The sequence below is a fragment of the Macaca nemestrina genome, chromosome 12, assembly GCF_043159975.1.
Source record: "Macaca nemestrina isolate mMacNem1 chromosome 12, mMacNem.hap1, whole genome shotgun sequence".
NCBI lineage: Eukaryota > Metazoa > Chordata > Mammalia > Primates > Cercopithecidae > Macaca > Macaca nemestrina.
This window is the reverse complement of record NC_092136.1, coordinates 122,670,976-122,696,114: the sequence shown is the minus strand read 5'-3', so window position 1 is coordinate 122,696,114 and position 25,139 is coordinate 122,670,976. Positions and strand designations below refer to the sequence as shown.

Genomic DNA, 25,139 nt, shown 5'->3' with positions numbered 1-25,139 from the left:
TTTCTTGGCCGGGCACAGTGGCTCACACCTGTACTCCCAGCACTTTGGGAGGTCAAGGCGGGTGAATCACTTGAGGTCAGGAGTTTGAGACCAGCTTGACAAACATGGTGAAACCCCATCTCTACTAAAAATACAAAAATTAGCCAGGCATGGTGGCGTGCATCTGTAATCCCAGCTACTCAGGAGACTGGGGCAGGAGACTCGCTTGAACTTGGGAGGCAGAGGTTGCAGTGAGCCAAAGTCACGATACTGTACTCCAGCCTGGGTGACAGAGCAAGATCCTGTCTCAAAAAACAAAAGCAAAGAATAATCTATCTCTTTCTCAATTCACAGCTGGGCATCTTGATGGTGTAGACTGCACTGGTCTCTGCTCCCTATCTCTCATGCTGACCTCTGTCCCCTGCCATAGAGCGTTCCTTCTCCCCATCCCGCTGAAACTGCTCTGTTCAGTACACCAATAAACTTTTAGTCACCAAATCCTGTGGGCACTTTTTTCTTGAACTTTTCATTTTCAAGTTATTTCAAACTTACAGAAAAATTGCTAGTACAGACAACTCTAAAAGATTCTTATCCAGATTGAACAAGTTTAAACATTTGGTCACATTTCATTGTTTTCTCTGTCACTCCACACATAAACACACAAATATACATCTATATACAGATATGTAATTATTATTGTTTGCATTTTTGGTATTTAGCTTTTTCAAGCCATGGAGCCTTCCTTATATATGAGTTGCATGTGTAATGCCCCTTGCACGGCACCTCACTGCTGCGTACCTGCTTAGACTGTGAACAATGTCTTCTTCAGTCTGAGTCCTGGGATGCGTGAGGCAGACAGCAGCCCTTACCAACTATGTCAACTTTTCCCTCCCTAGACCACAGAAACAGCAGCCAGGGCTGTCATGGTTCCTTGTTCCTCTTCCCACTTTCACACCTTTGCCCGCATTTGTCCTTCTAGGGGGAGTGGAGATACTGACTCCTATGGGGGGTATTTCTCTGTCTTCTTAGGGCAGAATTAGGTGCTCTTTTAGTTCCACTGCATTTTGTACCCATGTCCATATTACTGCATTATAATGATTTCATAACCGTATTCCCACTAAAGTATTGAACTCCTAGAGGGGAGGTACTGCTTTAAAAAAAGATAACCTTGGCTGGGCACAGAGGCTCATGCCTGTAATCCCAGCACTTTGGGAGGCCAAGGTGGGCAGATCACCTGAGGTCAGGAGTTCGAGACCAGCCTGACCAACATGAAGAAACCCCGTCTCTACTGAAAATACAAAATTAGCCGGGCGTGGTGGTGCATAGCTGTAATCCCAGCTACTTGGGAGGCTGAGGCAGGAGAATTGCTTGAACCTGGGAGGCGGAGGTGAGCTGAGATCGTGCCATTACACTCCAGCCTGGGCAAGAAGAGTGAAACTCTGTCTCAAAACAAACAAACAAAAAAACAAACTTTCTTCAAGTTTTATTTATTGTTTTAAAGAATTTTTGTTGTTGTTTGCTTGTTTTTTTTGTTTTTTTTGTTTTTTTGTTTTCTTATCTTTTGGGCCAGGCACCTAATCCACAGTGCCTGGAATACAGTAGATAGTCAATAAATATTTGTTGTGTTAAATATTTTGATTTTGCATAAAGATATTTCACATTAGTGAGGGTTATTGCTGTTAGGGTAAGCTTATGAAACTTTGGAAGTCATTTTTCAAGAAAAAAATTTCAAATAAGGCCCATTTTCCCTTGGAGATATACTAAACAATCTTTTTATCTGTATTTTGCATTTTGTATTTTGTAGAGACAGGGTCTTGCTCTATTGCCCAGGCTGGAGTACAGTGGCACCTGTAACATCGAATTCCTGGCCTCTAGCAATCCTCCTCCTTGGCCTCCGAAAAAGCAATAGGATTATAGGCATGAGCCACTGTGCCTGGTCCATGATCTTTAAATGCATCTTTAATCAGTCAGTAAATATTTATTGAGCATCAGCCTTGGGCAAAGCATTGTGGTAGGGGATGTAGAGAAAAATGCAATCAGTACCTTTAAAGATCTCATAGTGTAGTGGGTACAAAAGAAACACAGGTGCGGTGGCTCAGGCCTGTAATCCCAGTACTTTGGGAGGTCCAGGCAGATGGATCACCTGAGGTCAGGAGTTCAAGACCAGCCTGGCCAACATGGAGAAACCCAGTCTCTACTAAAAATTCAAAAATTAGCTGGGAGTGGTGGTGGACACCTGTAATCCCAGCTACTCAGGAGGCTGAGACAGGAGAATTGCTTGAACCCGGGAGGCGGAGGCTGCCGTGAGCGTAGATCCTACCACTGCACTCCAGCCTGGGCAACGAGAGCGAAACTCCATCTCAAAAAAAAAAAAAAAAAGAAAGAAAGAAAGAAAGAAACAAAGACAGCAGCTAATGAGACACGGCCAAATATGGCAGGCCCTGAGCCAGTGGTCCAGACTATAGACACAGCAGGAGCTGAAGGCAGAGGAGCAGGGTGGGAGAGGCTGGAAATCTCCATGCAGAGGTGGCCCTTGAGGAGGCACTGAAAAGAAGACACTGGATTTGGGTAGTTGAAGAGGAAAAAGAAAGGCAGCCTGAAGTGTCTGTGTCCCAGAGTGCTGGGCCGGTGTGTAGCATGCAGTGGGCAGTCCACAAATCCTTTCCACCTAAAGAATGGGAAACATCCCTTAGGCCATTCATTGTTATTGTCATTTTAGGTCTAACACTTTTTAGATGTTTTGCTCCATGTCTTCATTCAGGAATGGGTTATAAGCACATTAATTACAGTATACGCAAAGAACAAAAAGCATTCTTTTGGTTTTCTTCTGATTTTCTTCCGTACAAAAGTTTTACTGCCTCTGTCAAAGGTCATGACATCAATCAAGCAGTGTGATTTTACCTTGATTATTATTTTTTTTCGGTCTCCACAGAGACTATCCAAAATTGCCAGTGTTGACTATATTTCAAGTAATCATGGCGGATATTAGGAAAAGTTTTCAGTTAGCAATAATCGCACCTTGTATAAATCTCCCTGGTTATGATATTACCACTGGGCAAAGTTTTTTTTACCTTTTATCATTAGCTGAGAATCCTATGGTTTTCCTTAGTGACAATTATGAAAGCTACAGGTTGCAATAATCTTACATGCTTTAAATGTATTTTCTATAATAATTTAAATAACTAGACATACATGGTCATAGAATTCTAGCATTTTGCAGCTGTGATAGACCTTGAAGGTCATTTAGGCTAATCCTTCATTTAATAAAGAAGAAACTTAAGGCTTTGAAAAAGTTGAGATTTGCCCAGTCATGCATCAAGTAAATAGCAGGTTGAGGCCCAGAAATTCATCTCTTGTGGCCCATTACCCATAATGCATGGCAAACCTTAAGGTACTTCCTTTGTCCCCGGTTCCTGTTGACCAAGCTCCCCTGGCTCTCTATCAGGTCTGGTAGTGGATCCTGTCCTCCACATCCCACAGTCATGAGACATTTCGGTCCCCATCCTCTTAACTTCTAGGTGTGGCCTCACTGGCATCAACTTTCAGGAAGCTCTGGGTGAATGACTTTTTCTTTCTTTTTTTGCAACTCTTAAGAGTGGCCTGGAGGTCACTGGGGAGGAAAAGAGATGATTTGGGCTGTCCCTTCTTTCTAACCTCTCTGAAGCTGGGATAAAACTTACTATTTTTTTTTTTTTACTATGTTTATCACTGTACATAGTTTTAACTGATGTCAACAGGCTCTATAGGTTCAGCAGTTTCAAAGGACTCATCTCTTCTTAGGCAGGGATAAAACCTGGTCCAAGGGAGGTTCCACATACATGGGTCAAGAAAAACCTGAGCTTCTAGTACTTTTACTGTTTCTTTTCTTTTTTCTTTCTTTCTTTCTTTTTTTTTTTTGAGATGGAGTCTCGCTCTGTCGCCCAGGCTGGAGTGCAGTGGCATGACCTCGGCTCACTGCAACCTTCGCCTCCCAGGTTCAAGCGATTCTCCTGCCTCAGCCTCCTGCGTAGCTGGAACTACAGGCGCCTGCCACCATGCCCAGCTAATTTTCGTATTTTTAGTAGAGTCGGGGTTTCACCATATTGGCCAGGCTGGTATTGAACTCCTGATCTTGTGATCCACCCACCTCGGCCTCCTAAAGTGCTAGGATTACAGGCATGAGCAACTGGGCCCGGCCTAATCTTTGTATTTTTAGTAGAGATAGGGTTTCACCATGTTGGCCAAGCTGGTCTCGAACTCCTGAGTGACCTCAGGTGATCCACCCGTCTTGGCCTCCCAAAGTGCTGGGATTACAGGTGTGAGCCACTGCGCCCAGCCTTTTTCTGTTTCTTCTAGAAAAACAGTGTGGAGAATTTCGGGAAAATCTTCCTGAAATCACATTTATGATTTCAAAGTAGTACACCCATGGCCAAAAAGGATGTCATCACGCTAAATGACCAGTTGGTAAGTTTTTATATTCTGAAAATGAGGGTTTGGTGAGGCTCTGGGAGTTCCCATCCAGTTTTCAGGAATAGTGTCCCCATTGTCTAGGAATAATAAGTAACTGCCAACTACAAAAGGAATCAGACTTGGGAGCAGCACAGAATTGGACAATTCTTTGGAACTGTGATTTTTCCTGCATGTCTTTCCATGCCTTCCTTCTGTGTGGGATTCTAACTGAGTATGTTGAAAGTGTGATATGATTATTTTCTTCCAGCAAACGGAACCCTTGGAAAAACAGGTAGGGTTGGCTGGCTGGGCAGGCCATGGCTCCTCTGTGCAGAAGCCCGTCTTATCCATAGGAAAGTGGGTAATTATTCTCAAGCATAAAAATAAACCCTTAAGTGATAAGAACTCAGTCACGATCATTACTTATATTCAGCAGTATTGCTTGAAACACACTTAAAATGCAATCTAGCAGGTAACCTTTAGCTGTTGTGCTCTTTGATGCCATTTGTCTTCAGGATCGATGGCAGCATTTTCAATTTCCTTGGCATTCTGAATAGACGTCTTGTCTGTTACTCTGACGGGGTAGGAGATCTAGGTAGGTAAAACACATACAGCATGTTAACTGGATTCATTTTAGTCTTAGAGCCATGGGACTCAAGTCAGTGCACTCTAGAAAACAGTCCTGCTGGGCTAGGTTTTATTTTCAGTTAATTTCAAGGATTCCTCTCATCAGTCCTCAGGGACCTGATTGTTCCCAAGGAAAATGGGAATAAACAATGTTTTATCTTGCAGACACGAAGAGAAAACTGTAGCCTTAAGGTCAAACTATTACTTACTTTACATGCTCAATACATACTCAGGAGACCCAATTTTAGAACAGTTATCTGAACTGGATGCAGCAAGTAACATTTGATCATGCCAATAGAAACACCATGAAATAACACTACATGCCGAGATGATGACGACAACAGAAATAACAATGTTTTTACACATGGAATGCTCGTGGTGTGCCAGCATCTGTCCTAGGCCCTTAGCACACAATGTTCTCAGGTAATCCTCACAACCACTTTATTAGGTATGCACATGTTATTACTCCCTTTTTGCAAATGAGAAAACAAATGTACAGAGAGGTTAAGTAATTTGCCCAGGATCAACAGCTAGTAAGTAGAAGAGCTGGGTGGTCTTTCTCCGGAGCCTGCACATGCAGCAGTGTTGCTAACTCACTTATTAGAAATATCCTAGACCTGCACGATTAGTAGTTTTGGTTTGAATTTGAATAATGTAAAGTCGGTGGTTCTCAACTTTAGTTAGATATTAGAAAAACCGAGGAAATTAAAAAAAAATACTAATGCCCTGATCCCACCTCAAACCCATTAAATCATAAGCTCTGGGAGTGGCCCCAGATATCAATATATTTTAAAAGTTCCCTATCTACTATTTAAAAATTTTTTTAAAGTCCAGACGCGGTGGCTCACGTCTATAATCAAAGCACTTTGGGAGGCTGAGGCAGGTGGATCACGAGGGCAGGAGTTCAAGACCAGCCTGACCAAGATGGCAAAATCCCCATCTCTACTAAAAACACAAAAATTAGCCAGGCATGGGGGCCAGTGCCTGTAATCCCGGCTACTCGGGAGGCTGAGGCAGAGAATTGCTTAAACCTGGGAGGCGGGGGTTGCTGTGAGTTGAGATCATGCCACTGCATTCCAGCCTGAGCGACAGAGTGAGCCTCCGTCTCTAAATAAATAAATAAATAAATAAAGCTCCCCAGGTGGGTCTAATCTGCATCCAGGTTTGGGAAATATGAATGAAGGCAGCTACACAGGATTTAGGCTCCTAAATTATTTAAGGGCCCTTCATTGCCTCCATTAGTTACCTGTTTTAAATCAAGAAATTAGTGTCTGTGCTATGTGGCATTCTAGCCCTCAGGATGTACTGCAGGAATAAAACTTAAAGTTATGCAATCTTAATGCTGGAAAATATTCTGGAGATAATCCAGTTTTCCAGTACATCCACACCATCCCTGGTAGATGTTTACTCACTGTCTGCCTAAATTCATGCCCCCTTTCCTGGCAAGACTTACCTTACCTGTTTGTCAGTATTAGTATGTTTAAAGATCTTCTATGGGTTGAGGAGGAGAAAAGAAATCTGTTTCATGCATGATGAACATATTGCTCCCTAACTGAGCAACCTGAATGCCAGAAAGCTCTTCCTTATATGCGCAGATATATGTCTCTGTATTTTCTATGCCTCTGCCCTCTGGAATAACACAGACCAGACTAACCCCTTCTTCAGACAACAGTTCTGCGTGGGTAGAAGCTGACCCCGGTCTCCTGTGAGCCTGCTCTTATTTAGAGGACCGACTGTCTCATTCCCCTGTGCTGCAGTACTCAGGTCAGCCTCCTCTGCCCACTCTCTGTTCCACTGCCTAGAAATGCTGTTAACTCTCCCCGCAGAACTGATGTAATTAGTTTTAAAATTTAGATTTAGGACTTTACATGCGTTTTGTTACATTTCCTCTGGCGGGCTGTGTAGTGGAGAAGCAGCAAGGTGTACGACTAGAAAGAACTTGGGTTTTGGGATCTGTCCTGTTTGTGTTCAGATCTTCTGTCTGCTGTTTACTTTGACTTCAGACTTGTATTCAATACAGAAAGAGGTAAAATATTTGTTAAATATTAAGTGATAAGTAAATATTTGACAATGAAGACACCCTCATTCCTGACCACTCAATGTGGCTTCCCTGTACAAAACACAACATGTTGTTTCTTTTATTTCAGGTGTAACCTTACTTCTACCAGAGCTATCTCTATTAACTTTGCTAAAGTAACTATCACAATTACTGTATTTATATAGAGAGAGAGGTAGGGCGGATAGACAGTGTGAACGTTTGAACACTTAAGGTTAATCTGAAAGTGGGAAAAAGTAAAAACTTTTTAACATTTTTGTGCTTGAATTTTCATTCCTAAAACACGAAACAAAAACAGACTATTTGATCACGGAATTCTGATTACAAATGGAAGTAATCACCAGGTTTTGAATGATTAACCTACACGGCAAATGGAAAACTTCACATCATGAAACAGTTCAACTTGTGCTGAAATGAAAAGCTTAGAACTATAAATGAGCTATTTCTCTTCTTTCTCTCTCTCTCTCTCTCTCTCTCTCTCTCTCTCTCTCTCTTTTTTGTTTCCCAGATCTTGCTCTGTGGTCCAGGCTGGAGTGCAGTGGCACGATCTTGGCTTACAACCTCTGCCTCCTGGGCTCAAGCTATTCTCCTGCCTCAGCCTTCCAAGTTGCTTGGACTACAGGCATGTGCCACCACACCCACCTAATTTTTGTATTTTTAGTAGAGACAGGGTTTCACCATGTTGCCCAGGTTGGTCTCAGAGTAATGGACTCAAGTGATCGGTCTGCCTCCCAAAGTCCCAAAGTGCTGGGATTATAGGTGTGAGCCACCAAAGCCAGCTATTTATCATATTTCTATCTCAGTCCCTCTCACAGTGCTAGTTCAAGATGAAACACTAGATCATTATAAAAGTATTAGATTTCACAACTTTTCTCAATGTTATAGCAGGTTTCAATCTCATATGACCATGATGTTCAACAGAAACATGACTCATTTAAAAGAAAAATCAACTCTATCTTGGAGGAGAAATTAAGGTCAAGAGTAAAAAACCTAACTAAGCTGACTTAGCAGGCAAGGAAATCATCCTTTTCAAACCTCAAAGTGGGGATGACTCAGAGAAACTGTCATCTGGAGCCTGGGAAAAAAGGAAGTTGAACTCTTTCATATATCTGCCATGAGGATGCTGATTGCCTGACTTTCGTAAGTGTCTAAGAAATAAAGGGGACTTAGTTTAGTTAATTCAGGTTATTACTGTTGGTACTGTTTGATTGACAATGATGGAATCTCTTCTATAGCACTGGCGAAAAGTTTACAAATGAAAAATACAGTGTCCCACGCTTCCTCTTCCAGAAAATGTAGGATATACAATATTTCCCTCCACAGGCTGTTTTGGTAGAACACAGCAGCTGAATCACCCCAGTGCAATCCCTGGGCAAGTAAAGCATACTTCTACATTATCTCTTTCAAAGTGGAATGGGACACAACCTCTGCCAGCTATTTTTTTTTTTTTTTTTTGTGAACCATTCTATTAATACCAATCAAATCGAGAAAATGATCAAATGAAATTGCATTTTGAGCATCATAAGCTGTGTAATGTCTATTCTGTTAAATTGGGGCCTATAATTGCTTCTCTACTGAAAAGATACAACAAAGACAGCAATCATGGCTTGTCATTATCCCAGACTAGAAAACCGGCCTTTGCAGGGAGGACTTCAAAGGCTTGTGGTTCTCGAATTGCATTTGGCTGCTATTGTTGAAGCGCAGGCAATCTTGATGAGGTGTTTACACTGAGGTAAGGCGCAGAGCAGAGCGGCTGAGTGCCTGGGTCTAGAGCCATTAAAAAATTGTACATTATGTTCCTTGCTTTGAAGTGAGGGTTTGTAGGTAGGAAAGCAACTCAGATTGAGTACAGCTGAGCTAGATTGAGCTGCTACTTCTTGCTCAAAGAAACTCATCAGGTTCTTAGAGAATCAGACAGCACTACAAAAAAAGTTGATGCTTTACCAAGAGCTGTATGTGAGTCGAATCCGCGTAAAGACACACTGAAACATGTTTAAATAAGGACGTTACCATTAAGTTCTGCAATCACTGGAGGTTTTGCCTTTCTTCCTTTATATTGTTTTTACTACTGACCTTATGTTCAGATGTTGTGGGGGGCCCCACATTAATTTATTGGGTTCTTTGTTACTCTCATTCTTTGATAGTATTGACAACTAGCACATACCCAAATTAAATAGAGTTGATTTTTTAAGTAGTGTTAGCTTACCATCATTCCAACACCTATTATTCAATTCCCTGCTTCCAGGCATAATACTGGATTCAGTGAGCATTTCTCGATTAACTTGGCTAAGGAGTGAGCTGAAGTATTTATTTCTCTACCCTATTTCTAATATACCTTGCTGTGTGTTGATTCACACCTGCTCACGGCAGCACTGCTGCCACTTGTGTTTATACACAGCCAGCAAAAGAGACGGAGACACAATGATAGAAATTGTCTGCCAGTCTGCCATTCTGAGGCTGCAACCCTGATATTTAGCACAGCTGTTTCAATTATCCAAAAGTTTGTATTATTCACCTGTTTAGAGGCAAAGGACATGAAATATTTTGGCTCTGCTGTTAGCCATAGTCTCCATTCCTATAGATGGCCTCATAATGTATTTAGCATGCACATGTTCAGTGAGAACTGGATAACACTGAAACGCTTTTTTTTTTGTTTTTGGTATTTTTAGTATAGACGGGGTTTTGCCATGTTAGCCAGACCGGTCTTGAACTCCTGACCTCAGGTGATCCGCCCACCTCAGCCTCCCAAAGTGCTGGGATTACAGGCGTGAGCCACCATGCCTGGCCATGAAACCTTTGAATATATTTTTTTCTACATTCATTTTCAGCATCAGATACTTGAACTTTAAAAAGCCCCAAGCTAATGGTCAGTCGCCTACTTAAAAACCCTTCAATAGCTTTCCATTACCCTCAGTCTTCAAAGATTTATAAGGCCCCGTGGCCTCGGGTTCCTGTCTACTTCTTCAGCCGTGGGCCCTGCTCTCTTCCTGCTGTACGTTTCAGCTTTGCTGATGCACCAGGGGCACTATTGTCTCTGGGTCTTTGCATAGGCCATTCTTTGCCTGGAAATTCAGTTATTTAGGGAATTTCTTTGCCCCTTCACTTCACTTACTCTTTTTTTTTTTTTTGGGGGGGGGGGGGACAGAGTCTTTCTTTGTTGCCCAGGCTGGAATGCAGTGGCATAATCTTGACTCACTACAACCTCCGCCTCCCAGGTTCAAGTGATTCTCCTGCCTCAGTCTCCCAAGTAGCTGGGATTATAGGCGTGCACCACCATGCCTGGCTAATTTTTGTAATTTTAGTAGAGACGGGGTTTCACCATGTTAGCCACGCTGGTCCTGAACTCCTGACCTCCAGTGATCCACCACCCGAGCCTCCCAAAGTACTGGGATTACAGGCGTGACCCACTGTGCCCGGCCCACTTCACTTATTCTGACCCACCCCATCCACTGTTCAGCCTTGGCTGAAATACAACTTTTTCCAGAAAGCCTTCCCTGCCACCCCAGAGGCGGCTACAACAGTTGCATCTGAGCTCACGGCCTTAGTACTCTGTACTTTCCTTTTGTAACAAGTATCACCCTGGTCATTGTTTTTTTTTCTCCCTCTGCACTGTAAATTCCAGTAAGGCAGGAGAAAGGAGGGACCATGTGCAGGGCTGTCTTGCTGTATGGCTCTAGGGGTACTACTCATCTGTGCTATGCTCTGAATGTGCCTGGCATCTAGACGGTCAATAAATACAACGGCATGAAAAGATCAATCTGGGTTGCTCACTGAACTTGCATTTATATCAGAATACATATAATCTACTTGTTTATCTGGTAGGATGTGTGGTTTATTTTAAAGTCAGGTAGCCAGCTGTTGACAAAACAAGGTGGAAACTAGAACTTTATCTTCCATTCCACTCTCCCTTGTTCCCAGCTTCAGTCGCTGAAATTAGCATTTGCTACTCCCTCTTCCAGAAATCCTCTTCAAATATTCGCATGGCGGGCCCTCTCACCTCCTCCGTATCTTTCTCAGGGAGACTCTGCCTCATAGTCCATTTAAGGTTGTGATTTCCCACCACCTCAGCAATCCTCAGCAGTTCTTCCCAGCTTTATTTCTGTCTTTACCTCCTTAAAACACAGAACTTATCATGCACCAATGCACTAATTTATCTGTTTTGTCTGTTGTCCATCTCCTACCTCAGGAGGCCTGGGATTTTTGTCTGTTTTTGTTAAGGGATGTATCCCAAGCACCTATGACAATGTCTGACACATAATCATCTCTCAATAAATATTTGCTAGGCTGGACGCGGTGGCTCACACCTGTAATCCCAGCACTTTGGGAGGCGGAGGCAGGCAGATCACTTGAAACCAGGAGTTTGAGACCAGCCTGGCCAATATGGCAAAACCTTGTCTCTACTAAAAATACAAAACTTAGCTGGGTGTAGGTGGCTCATGCCTGTAATCCCAGCTACTTGGGAGACAGAGGCATGAGAGTCATTTGGACCCAGGAGGCAGAGGTTGCTGTGAGCTGAGATGGCGCCACTGCATTCCAACCTGGGTGACTGAGCGAGACTGTGCCTCCAAAGTAAGTAAATAAGTAAAATAAAATAAATAAATACATGCTAAATGAATAATGGCCTTTTTCAAGAATGTGAAAGATTTTTAGGAATATCTCATATAACTTAGAGAAAGGTTGATTATCCAGCAATCTGAACTCTCCATAACAAACTAAGAATATGTAACGGTGACCTCTGAATGGACACATTAGAGATTAAAAAAAAAAAATTCACAAAGCTCACACATTGCACTGAAATTGCTCCATTACTAAAATTCTTCAATGAATTCATACGACTGAGAGGAAAGGCCTAACATTTTAGCACAGTGGTTTTAAAATTTCAGCTTGTATCAAAATCACTTGGAAGGCTTGTTAAAACACAGATTGCTAGACCTCACCCCAGAGTTTCTGACTCAGGAGGTCTGGGATGGGGCCCAAAAATCTCCACTTATATTAAGTTCCCAGGTGATGCTGATGCCCCTGGTCCGAGAAACACAATATGAGAGCTTCTGCTTTAAAATGACATACAGGGCCTGCATGAAAGACGTCTGCCAATTTCTCTAACCTAAATATCCATATTCTCATCCTCACAATCTAGCCACATACAACTACGGCACTATCCACCTTCTCCTTAACTAACTCACTGGATGAAGTGACATTTTCTAGTCTTGAAGATATCCTGAGGCCATAGCTAAATGCTTATGGCTGCTAGGCTCTCTCTGGTACACCTTGGTACTTCTACTTCCACTTGTTCAGTTGTATGTTTACCAAGAGTCTTTTCCATTTGTTCCCAAACCTGTTTATTCCTACTGTACCTGTTGTTAAAATTATGAAATTTATTTAAAGATTAGACAATCTGAAGAAATCTGAGCATGAATAGAGAGGCGTTATATTCATGAAAACTTAGTTAAATGATTTAGAATGACCCAATAAAAGCAAATGGCAAAATAACATGTTGGGGGTGGGCGGGGGGAACTGTAAAAAATTAGGGGAAACATTCACCACAAAAACCTAGCGATTATGGCCAGGTGCAGTAGCTCACGCCTGTAATCTCAGCTCTTTGGGAGGCTGAGGTGGGAGCATCACTTGAGGCCAGGAGTTTGAGAGCAGCTAGGTGAAACCCTGTCACTACTAAAAATACAAAAATTAGCTGGGCATCGTGGCAGGTGCCTGTAATCCCAGCTACTCGGTGGCTGAGGCATGAGAATTACTTGAACACGGGAGGTGGAGGCTGCAGTGAGCCAAGATCGTGCTACTGCACTCCAGCCTGGTTGACAGAGGGAGACTACATCTCAAAAACCAAAAAAAACCCCCACACACCCCTAGAAATTATGTTCTTAAATTGTTTCTTAAGGTTTTTTAAGTTCGTACTCTGCTATCAAGAAATCAAAACTGCAAATCATAGATGCTCTCAAACTGATGCAAGAGAAACAATGACACTCCAATTAGTAGAATCTGCACTGGTAGAAAAGACCTTGGCCCCTTGGTAAAAAAAAAAAAAAAAAACTAGTGAATCAGTGTATATTTATATAGTTTAAGTGAAACTCAAGTAATTATGGTATATAGTTATCATTTTTCATATCTGCTTTAACCAATTTAAAAACAAAATTTTATTAATATATAATGTTTGTACATATTTATGGGGTATATGTGATATTTTGTTACATATACAGAATGTGTAATGAACAAGATATTTGGGGTATCCATCACCTCCAGTATTTATCATTTCTTGGTGTCGGGAACATCTCAAATGCTCTCTGCTCGCTACTTTGAAATATACAACACATTTTTACTAACTACAGTCACCCTAACTTTGTTATGGAACATTAGAATTTATTTGTTCTATCTAACTGTATGTTTGCACCAATTCATCAACCTCTCTTCATCTTCCCTACCCCTCAGACCCTTCCCAGCCTCTGGTAACTATCATTCTACCTTTTACCTCCATGAGATCTTTGATTTAACTGACAAACTATCAGTTCCTGACCAGCAGTATGGAGGTTTCTTCTGTGCTGACAGCTTTCTACTGAAACAGTGTTCACAACTTCATGCCATTGACCCTGCCCCCTTTGCCTGCAGTGCCCTTACTACCCACTTCCACCTGTTAACTTCTACTTTTTAGGGCTGAGTGCTGTGGCTCATGCCTGCAATCCCAGCACTTTGGGAGGCTGAGGTGGGTGGATCACTTGAGGTCAAGAGTTCAAGACCAGCCAGGCCAACATGGTGAAACCCCGGGCTCTACTAAAAATACAAAAATTAGCCAGGCGTGGTGGCAGAAACCTGTAATCCCAGCTACTTGGGAGGCTGAGGCCGGAGAATCTCTTGAACCCGGGAGGCAGAGGTTGCCAACAGTGAGCCGAGATGGTGCCACTGCACTTCAGCCTGGGTGACACAGCGAGACCCTGTCTCAAGAAACACAAACAAAAATACAAACAAAACAATACCCGGCCGGGCGCGGTGGCTCAAGCCTGTAATCCCAGCACTTTGGGAGGCCGAGACGGGCGGATCACGAGGTCAGGAGATCGAGACCATCCTGGCTAATATGGTGAAACCCCGTCTCTACTAAAAATACAAAAAACTAGCCGGGCGAGGTGGTGGGCGCCTGTAGTCCCAGCTACTCGGGAGGCTGAGGCAGGAGAATGGCATGAACCCGGGAGGCGGAGCTTGCAGTGAGCTGAGATCCGGCCACTGCACTCCAGCCTGGGCGACAAAGCGAGACTCCGTCTCAAAAAAAAAAACCAAAAAAAAACAATACCCTTCTTCGTTTTAAAGAATCAGTTCCATGATTGCCTTTTGTGTGAAGCCCTCTCTGACTTCCCTGGACAGTCAGGCACCTTTTCTTCCAGGTTCTTTGGGACCTTATCTGATACTAGCACAGCAATCTTCACTTGGCATTGACTGTTTGCATGTCTGCTTCCAATTCGGCCATAAGCTCCTTAAGAGCAGATACAGACAGCAGCAGAAAATTACCGCGGACTCATAGCAGTCTGGGTCATTCAACAAAGAGGCAAAGAAGCGATCACATTGCCACAGCTTCTTACTTTGCTACAGAACGGCGCAATATGACCCGTGTAAGGAAGCATAGAATTACCAGGTACGCTAGGTACATTTTGAAAACTATCCTTAAAAATGATAAAAATGATAGAAATTTATGTTAAATTTCTGGTTTTCAAAGGGGCGTGCTTTAGTTATGTGGATTTTTTATTTTATTTTATTTTTTCCTTTTGAGACGGAGTCTCGCTCCGTCGCCCAGGCTGGAGTGCAGTGGCCGGATCTCAGCTCACTGCAAGCTCCGCCTCCCGGGTTCACGCCATTCTCCTGCCTCAGCCTCCCGAGTAGCTGGGACTACAGGCGCCCGCCACCTCGCCCGGCTAGTTTTTTGTATATTTAGTAGAGACGGGGTTTCACTGCTTAGCCAGGATGGTCTCGATCTCCTGACCTCATGATCCATCCGCCTTAGCCTCCTGTAGTGCTGGGATTACAGGCGTGAGCCACCGCACCTGGCCGGAAATTTTTTTTCTTATGGATCCCTCTTCAATAATGCCAAATTAATGAAGTGTCACTCTATAGATCATACAAATTGGTAGTTTAAGCAGCCAAGTGCTGAACAGTGCACACAAGAAAGAGGCCTTAAAAATGGCTTGTATTGAAAAAAATCATAAAGTTCAATTGAAATTATGCTGTCATAAGTAAGTGCTCTTGTAGTAATAGCAGAGGGCAAAATAAGAAAATTTATCAATCAATGAACATCTATAGAGTTCCTATTCTGCAGAAGAATAATTTTTATAAGTATAATAGGATAGGTGGGACTCAAAACACCACCAACCTGGAAGAATCCTATAAGAAAAGAATTCTATGTTTCTAACCAAATATAATTACAGAAAGATGACCATAACTTAAATAAAGGTAAAGCTTAATCTTATAAACAACCAAAAGTTTCACTAAATTTAAAACTATGAAAAAGAGCAATATATCCTTTAGGTGGTAACCTTCCACATGAGGAGACTGACTGTAAATTTAAACCAAACATTCAATAATAAATATAACATATTTATATAGGGCTGTAAGATTATAAAAAGCTTTCACATAGCATATCTCATTTGATTATCTCAACACTCCTGAGTCTGTGGTATAAGGCAAAGATTTGTAATTTTATTGAGGAAGAATAAGACTCAATAAGTTTGTGATTTGCCATGGCTCCAAATGGGACTCAAATCAGGTCTTTTGACTTCAAATTCTGGTGTTTAACAGCAAAAGTTCTTGTTAATCCCCACCTCTGCTTTTTTTTTTTTCTTTTTTCATTTTGAAAACAATGAAATTTTGTACCAAAGAAAAACTATTTAAAACTTACATTTCTTCCTGAAATATTTAGCTCGTGCTTGCTGTACGCCAGGATCTGGGAATTCAAAGATGAACAAGCCCATGATCTTAAGAAGCAGTCATCTTTACATGATGAAGACAGAGCACTGCGGGGTGATGGGTTCTGAGGGAGATGTTCAGGAATGAGGGAGGTGGTGGAAGGAGGATCTTCAAAGAGCCTTTACAAAGGCAGAGACATATGAGCTGAATCTCAAAAGGAGAATAAGGTTTTCCCAAGCAAACAAGCCAAGGCAAGAGTAGCCCATCAGCATGAACAAAGAAGGGGCTAAAGGAAATGCTGGGTCTGGGCGCTGCAAGTTCCTGGAGTATGGCCAGGCGTGAGACACAAGTAGGGAGTGATGAAGGATGAGGCCACAGGAGCAGGAAGGAGCTGGGTCAGGAAGGGCCTTTCGTACCACTCTGAGAGTTTGAATTTTATCTTGAAGGTTACACGGTGTCACATTAAGCAGTGTTGAAAAAATTGCCCTATGAAATTGTCCTTCAAAACTAAAGTACCAAATATATGACCCAGGGTTATTAATAAATTCCTTATTGTAAAGTGTAAATATTTGAAACAGTATCTGAGACCACATGCAACTGTTAAATACTGTCAACTAGTTGCATACAAGATTGTAGGGTTCTGTAATCCCTGACAGTGTTTGACTGACTGGGGACCCTCAAGAGAGAGCATGGTGAGTGTGGGGTGTACCTGGATAGGTCCCCTAGGTAGGCAGTCTTTTGAGAGTCTTACCATCGAATGGCCTCCTAGGGCATGTGGACATTATTGTTTTGCCTACACTTTGTTCTTACTCTGTCTGAAGTTATATCTCTTTCATTTTGAGGCAACGTAGCCTCAAAAAAAGAGAAAGCTGGTTAGAAGGGCCTCTTCCCTGGGTGGAATCTTCTCCTGTGGTGTAAGGAGTGCCTAGTGGTAACGATAGCTTCCCTTCACTGAGTGTCTGCCCCGAGTCGGTAGCTTTGTATAAATTCTTCAAATAGCCCTCCAAAGCAGGAATATATATATATCAAACAAGGAATATATATATATATGAAGGTGAGGTGAGGTTTATTTTCATTTATTCTTAATTTTAATTCTTTTCTCCTTTTTGGAGACAGGATCTTACTCTGTTATCCAGGATGGAGTGCAGTGGTAAGATCCACTCACTGCAGCCTTGCCCTCCCGGCTCAAGCGATCCTTCTGTCTCAGCCTCTGGAGTAGCTGGGAATACAGGCATACCCCATTATGGCCAGCTAACTTTTGCATTTTTTGGTGGCGATGAGGTTGAGCTAATATGGGCTATGCTGAAGAGCCAGGATTGAATCCGAGATTGACTCTTAAATCAGTATTTTGTTTTGGTTTTAGTTTTTCTCCCACAATATTTCGTTGTTCCCTAGTAAAAACGCTGCTACCAGGGATGGGGCCAACCAAAGCTCTTCCTCTAGATCTTGCATACTTTTCTCCTTCTCATCCATTTGCACCTCCACTTGAATGATATGTCCTCAGAGAGACCTTCCCTAAGCACCTGGCTAGACATCCCAGTTTCTTTTTTCTTTTTTTTTTTTTTAATATGGAGTCTCACTCTGTCACCCAGGCTGGAGTGCAGTTGTGAGATCTCGGCTCACTGCAACCTCCACCTCCCAGGTTCAAGCGATTCTCCCGCCTCAGCCTCCTGAGTAGGTGGGATTACAGGTGCGTACCACAAGGCCCAGGTAAGTTTTGTATTTTTAGTATAGACGGGGTTTCACCATGTTGGCCAGGCTGGTCTCCAACTCCTGACCTCAGGTGATCTGCCCACCCCAGCCTCCCAAAGTGCTGGGATTACAGGCGTGAGCCACCACACCTGATCCCCAGTTTACTTATTAAAGTCATCACTTTATTAAATAAAGGACTTTATTCCCTTTCATTACTTTTTTTTTTTTGTTGTTTTTGTTTTTGAGATGGAGTTTTGCTCTTCTTGCCCAGGCTGGAGTGCAATGGTGAAATCTCGGCTCACCGCAACCTCTGCCTCCCGGGTTCAAGCCAATCTCCTGCCTCAGCCTCCTGAGTAACTGGGATTACAGCCATGCACCACCACGCCTGGCTAGTTTTGTATTTTTAGTAGAGATGGGGTTTCTCCATGTTGGTCAGGCTGGTCTCGAACTCCTGACCTCAGGTGATCTGCCTGCCTCGGCCTCCCAAAGTGCTGGGATTACAGGCGTGAGCCACATTACTTTCTTAAATACAGTTTATTCAATCTCTTTTGAGGTATTATCAGTATCTGAAATTATTTTGTTACATGGTTCTTATCTTTGCCGTATGACTGGAATGTAAACTCCTTCAAGATAGGAGCTCTGCCTGTCTTGTTTTCTGTTAATATCCCAGCATTGAGAAGAGTACCTAATATTTAATACATATTTGGTGCTCAATCAATATCTGTTGGCTGACTGACCTGCTGTCTCAGCAACAGCCACAAAGATGTGTTAATCGAAGGTAGGACTGTGAATTGTTTGTGACTTTATATTATCTTGACTATAGGCCATTCAATAACCATATCACATTTGTAAACGATGTGTAATTTCTTTCCAAGAAATTACAAGGAAAGAGTTGAGTAACATGTATAAAGCATTTCTAACTCTTTTCTAAACTCAGACTAAATTTCATCTTCATCAGTCTTTAAAGTAACATTAGAATCAAGATAGAAAGGTAGTTCATTTTTCAAAACACAGTTTTCTTTAACGGTGGATTACAAATGGACTCAAAGTGGAATGAGTTTCGGACAAATACTTTAGGCTAGTGAACAAATCATGAATAAAAGAAAGAATTGATTATTCACCAGCGAAGTTTCTGCCTGACCGTGATACTTAGGTGCCCTCTAGTGTGTGTTGGTTTTTATATCGGTTCCGCGCTTCACACATCACGTGATTAAGATTTTGTCGTGTATTCAAAGTTGATTTTTCCAATGTATTTTAATGTACAGTCAGCAGATCTATGCAAAATGGCAAAAGATTGCAGAACAATTGACTTTAAAAATCAATAGTTCTACCCTAAGCATTAATTACAAGCATAAAATGCAATTTAGGGGGGTGAGCAATTGGGGGTGTGAAATTATATGGGTTACTACAAAATTTACATTATAAATGTCTCCTCCTATTTTTGTTGCTATTTTCCATTTTAATTTTTAAAAGGTAATACATAAGCATGGTTTAAAATTAATAGATTTGAAAAGGTACACAGTAAAAAGTTGTGCTCCCGCCCATTTCCCCTCCACTCCTTACAATTAACTACTTTTGTAGACTTCCAGTTTCTTATGCATGCCATGCAAATGTAATATATATTTTTATTTCTCTCCACTGTTTTTTTTTTTTTTTTTTTGGAGACAAGAGTCTCACTCTGTCACCCAGGCTGCAGTGCAGTGCTGCCATCTCGGCTCACGGGCAACCCTGCCTCCCGAGCTCAGGCAATTCTCATGGGCCTCCTGAGTAGCTGGGATTACAGACACCCACCATGACACCCGGCTAATTGTTGTATGTTTTAGTAGAGACAGTGTTGCACCATGTTGGCCAGGCTGGTCTCAAACTGCTGACCTCAAGTGATCCTCCTACCTCGGCCTCCCAAAGTGCTGGGATTACAGGCATGAGCCACCACGCCTGGCCCCTCTCCACTTTTCACATACTGCACCTTGAATTTATTTCTTAATAAGAAATCCTGGTAAGTTATCCCTTATAGTTCATGGACAGTGTCCTTATTTTTTTTTTTTTAAACAGCTGCTGTGTACTCTACTATATGGATGTACCATAACTTATTTACTCCCCAAATGACAGATATTGGGGAGTTTTCCAATCTTTTGCTATTACAAATAAGGCTGAAATGAACAATTTTGTACAGATGTGATTTCAAAATTGCACACAAATATCTAGGATAAATTCCTGGAGCAAAATGTGTTGGGTCAAATAAAAATAATAATTTCGAACACTTTTATACTTATATGTATACCTATATATTTGCTATGGGCCAGTCAATGATCTTAGCACTCTCTATACATTTATTTGTTTGTTTTATTTTATTTATTTATTTATTTATTTGAGACGGAGTCTTGCTGTGTCACCCAGTGTGGAGTACAGTGGTGCAATCTCGGCTCACTGCAACCTCTGCCTCCCGGGTTCAAGCAATTCTCCTGCCTCGGCCTCCCAAGTAGCTGGGATTACAAGCACACATCACCATGCTCAGCTAATTTTTGTATTTTTAGTGTAGATGGGTTTCACGATGTTGGCCAGGCTGGTCACAAACTCCTGACCTCAAATGATCTGCCCGCTTTGGCCTCCCAAAGTGCTGGGTTTACAGGCATGAGCCACTGTGTGCAGCCTAACTCATTTATTTAATCTTCTTAATAAGCCTATGAGGAAAGTCCTACTATTGTCCTCACTTTAAAGGTGAGGAAACTGAGGCACAGAGAGGTTTAGTAACTTGCAGAGGGTCAGACAGCTAGCAGGTGGCAGTGCCAACCAACCTGGCTCCAGAGTCCATACTCTTAGTCATTATGTTTTACTTTCTCAAGGAGTATATTTGTGTTTTAAGTAGACATTAACAAATTGTCCTCCATACTGGTTATACTAATTTATTCTCTCACCAGCTTGACTGTACTTTTTTGCCCATAGGGTCATTAAACTTACAGAATTTTGATAGTTTAATCACAGTTGAAAAACGGAATCCTATTATAGTATTAATTTGCACTTCTCTAATAGGCTGAGACTGGGTAACCTCTTATATGTGTAATAACCGTATATATTAACTTTTCTTTGTTAACTTTCATTAACGAAGAAAAATACACAAAAAGTATAAATGAACAATTCACAGATTGTTCCTCTCATTGTTCTTAATTTCCAGAGCTTTCTTTATTATCCTTGCTTATTGACAGATTGTTCATTTATACTTTTTGTGTATTTTTCCTTGGAACTTGGTCTTTTTCTTACTGATTTCTAGGATTTCCTGAAATCTCTACAAAAACACAAAAATTAGCCAGGCGTGGTGGCAGGTGCCTGTAATCCCAGCTGCTCTGGAGGCTGAGGCAGGAGAATCGCTTGGACCTGGGAGGCGGAGGCTGCAGTGAGCTGAGATCGCGCCACTGCACTTCAGCCTGGGCAACAGCGTGAGACCCTGTCTCAAACAAAAAACAAAACAAAACAAACCAAGAGCCTCCACACTTGGTACCCAAGCTTCCCACCTCCTACCCACAAATCAACTGAATAATCCTCTTAGCTATGGGAAACATCAATGCTCTGTAGATAATGACTTACACAACTTTGACTTTTAGATTTTGATAAAACCTTTGTGTTCTCTGTTCTAGCCCCTTGCTCATCAAAGTGTGGTCCATGGACCAGCAGCCTTGCATCTCCTGGGAACTTGTTAGAAATGCACACCCTGCATCTCACCCCAGACCTACTGGATCACAATCTGTATTTTAACAAGAGTCTAAAGTGGTTCGTTAGCATTTTTAATTGTGAGAAGCAAAAGATCAGTGGTTCTCAAAGTGTAGGCCTGATAGCAGCAGCAGTATCACCTGGGGCCATGCAGAAAATTCAGATCCCTGGGTCCCACCCTACACCTGCGGAATCAGAAATCTGGGGGGATGAGGTCCAGCAAGCTTTGTAATAAGCCCTCCAGATGATTCTGGTGCACTCTAACGTTTGGGAACCACTGCTCTAGATCGGTGATTCTCAATCTTGGCTAAATATTGGAATCACCTGGGGAGTGTGGCGGCTTTCCCCATATTTAGAGTGCAGCCCAGATGAGCTGAATTGCAATTTCAGTGGTTCATCCAGGGAATCAATATTTTTTAAATTCTCCAGGTGATTCCAGTGTGAAACCAAGGCTGAGAACCACCGCTCTAGTCTGGAACAATGCTTCTCAAACCTGGCTTCACATTAGAAATACTCAAGGAGCTTTATGAAAAACAAAAAAGAAAAACTGATGCTCAGGTTCTCAGAGATGTAAATGGGTCTGAGGGAGGCAAAAAAATCACTTTTTTTTTTTTTGAGATGGAGGTCCTCTTGTTGCCCAGGCTAGAGTGCAATGGCGTGATCTCGGCTCACTGCAACCTCCGCCTCCCTGGGTTCAAGTGATTCTCCTGCCTCAGCCTCCTGAGTAGCTGGGATTACAGGCATGCTCCACCAAGCCGGGCTCATTTTGTATTTTTAGTAAAGATGGGATTTCTCCATGTTGGTCAGGCTGGTCTCAAACTCCTGACTTCAGGTCATCTGTCCGCCTCGGCCTGCCAAAGTGCCGGGATTACAGGCATGAGCCACAGCACCTGGCCAAAACAAATCACTTTAAAAAATTCTCAGGTGATTCTGATATCCAGCCAGATTTGCAAACTACTGCTCTAGAAATGCCATTCCCCCCATATAAACTTCAAGTTAATATAAAGAGTAGACAGTTTGGAGGTGATGGAAGAGATACATTTTTAATTTCCCTTATGTTTACTCAGCCTTTTCAGTGTATTAGGCTAGTGACTATGAAGATTAAAAATGAGCACAAACCCTAGCTCCTGCCCATAGGGAAAATATAATCTGTATCGGGAGGAGAGACACACACACGTCTACATATGAATAATGGTTCAAAAAAAAAAAAAAACCACATCATTTTATGCTACTGACTAGAATTCACTAAATCACACATATCATTATGTCACTGTTAGGTCAAATTCATTTCTATTCTTTTTAAAATAATAGGAAGCCAGGTCAGTGATACACACCTATAGTCCCAGCCACTCAGGTGTCTGAGGCAGGAGGATCACTTGTCCCCAGGAGTTCAAGGCTGCAGTGTGTGATGATCGAATCTTGCATAGCAATACACTCCAGCAATATAGCAAGACCCCATCTCAAAAAAATAATAGGAGTAATCTCTTAAAAAAAATAATAGGAGCGGCCAGGCACAGTGGCTCACACCTGTAATCCCAGCACATTGGGAGGCCGAGGCGGGCGGATCACAAGGTCAGGAGATTGAGACCATCCTGGCTAAAACAGTGAAACCCCGTCTCTACCAAAAATACAAAAAATTAGCCGGGCATAGTGGCGGGCGCCTTTAGTCCCAGCTACTCGGGAGGCTGAGGCAGGAGAATGGCGTGAACCCGGGAGGCGGAGCTTGCAGTGAGCCGAGATCGCGCCACTGCACTCCAGCCTGGGCGACAGAGCGAGACTCCATCTCAAAAAAATATATATATATAATAGTAATAGTAGCAGCAAGAAGTACATATATGTTGGAAAATGGTAAAGGGACAATTTTAAATACAATTAGTCTTTAGATATTTGAACTTGGAGAAAGTGTTGGGAAAAGTCAATGGCCCCTTCAGAGAGTAATATAAGAACTTAAAGAAACTTTCCTCCGTGGCACAAAGAAAAGAAAATTAAGCTGCGGAACCACTGACAATTAATACGCCCTAATATTGTTTAGTAAATTAACTTATAACTACTAACAAAACTAGCGATTAATAAAGCAACAATTAAAGAGTTCACAATAAATATTTCTCCCTTTTATTATTGGAAATAGAACTATTTCTTTTGACCTCAGAAGAAAAAGAGAGTTTCTAAATGAAGAAAAACCCCAAATGTTCTCCTTCCGGATCAGCTTCTTTTGAGAACACTTTTTAGTAATGAAAAATATTGTCCTAGTTTGGGATAAATTACTGGCTATAAACATTTTTCAGGCCAGGCATGGTGGCTCATGCCTGTAATCCCAACACTTTGGGAGCCAAGGTGGGAGGATCATTTGAGCCCAGGAGTATGAGGTCAGCCTGGGCAACATGATGAGACTCCCATCTCTACAAAGACATTTAAAAACAAATTTAGCTAGATGTGGTGGTGCATGCCTGTGTTCCCAGCTACTCGCCGAGGCTGAGGCAGGAGGATTGCTTGAGCCCAGGAGGTTGAGGTTATAGTGAGCTACGATCGTGCCATTGCACTGCAGCTTGGGTGAAAGGCCAGACCCTGTCTCAATAGAAATTTTTTTTCAAAGATATTGGACTGTTGAATTTATTTACATTTTTAAATGAGCAATCAAGCAAAATTCAAAATTTCATGTAAGTTTTATGGAACAAGAGTATATTAACATCTAAAATTGGGTAAAAATACTAAAAACTGCTTGAATTCACCTAGTTTTTAAACTATTTCAGCTAGATATACTACACCTATTTCATTTATTAGTACAATGGCAAAGATGTGACATAATTCTTTTTTTGAATTTTATTTTTATTTTTTGATTAAAGTATTTTTAAGCCCAAATCTCACCAGACGTCATTCTTTATTTTTATTTATTTATTTATTTTGAGACAGAGTCTCATTCTATGACCCAGGCTGGAGTGCAGTGGTGCCATCTAGGCTCACTGCAACCTCCGCCTCCCGGGTTCAGGTGATTCTCGTGCCTCAGCCTCCCGAGTAGCTGGGATTACAGGTGTGCATCACCACACCCGGCTAATGTTTGTATTTTTGGTATAAATGGGTTTCACCATGTCGGCCAGGCTGGTCTTGAACTCCTGGCCTCAAGTGATCCTCCCACCTCGACCTCCCAAAGTACTGGGATTACAGGCGTGAGCCAACGCACCACCAGACATAATTCTTTAAGACAAAAAAGGGAGTCTCTGAATAAAAACCACAAATGTTCATCCATCTCATCTATTTTGTTCCGTTAGAAAATGCTGAGAGGTTAGAACAGGTTAGAGTATGTTAAAAAAAAAATACCAATTGGGATTTGGAACAGGTCTAAGGGCAACCACATTTAACATAATAACCTCTCCTTTGTATTTGAAAATGACCTCACGTTAGCAGCTGATAAATATCAAGCTCTTTTTCCAGTAAGAGTGGTGGGCTCTACAATTCTAACCCCATTCTTGGCCTGTATCCCTGGACATACCCATAGGAGGTGGGCGGATAAGATCTTTCTGTGCCCCTGTGAAATAGAACTAAGTTTACTGGCTCCAAAAGGTTTTGAATCCATCATGTGGGAGAGAATTTACTCTCAAAATGATCTGATGAGGAAGAGAAGGCATTTATTACTGTCCCAATTTTATAAATAAAGAGACTAATGTTTAATTATATCATACCATTTACACAGGACAATAACAAATGATGTGATTTTCAATGGGGTTTATAGAAACATCTGAAGATTGGAAAAAAAAAA

The 25,139-nt window shown here is 41.9% G+C and overlaps 1 protein-coding gene and 1 non-coding gene across 15 annotated transcripts in view; both read right to left on the bottom strand.

Moving 5' to 3' along the window:
• The window catches only part of JHY (junctional cadherin complex regulator), a 76,879-nt gene that overhangs the window by 30,356 nt on the left and 21,384 nt on the right, over positions 1 to 25,139 (bottom strand). For 13 of the 14 annotated variants that reach the window (XR_011611132.1, XM_071075738.1, XM_071075735.1 and 10 more), the window contains one exon: positions 4,885 to 4,998. The exons of the other annotated variant lie outside the window; for it this stretch is intronic. Coding sequence is in view for 12 of the 13 variants with exons in the window: in XM_071075738.1 (XP_070931839.1) it covers positions 4,885 to 4,998 (114 nt within the window). In the remaining variant the exon portion in view is untranslated. The remainder of the gene's footprint in view (positions 1 to 4,884; positions 4,999 to 25,139) is intronic. 14 annotated transcript variants of the gene reach the window in all.
• Positions 2,903 to 3,042, bottom strand: LOC112425698 (U4 spliceosomal RNA). Its single transcript, XR_003016835.1, has one exon. It is a non-coding gene; the product is annotated as a U4 spliceosomal RNA (small nuclear RNA).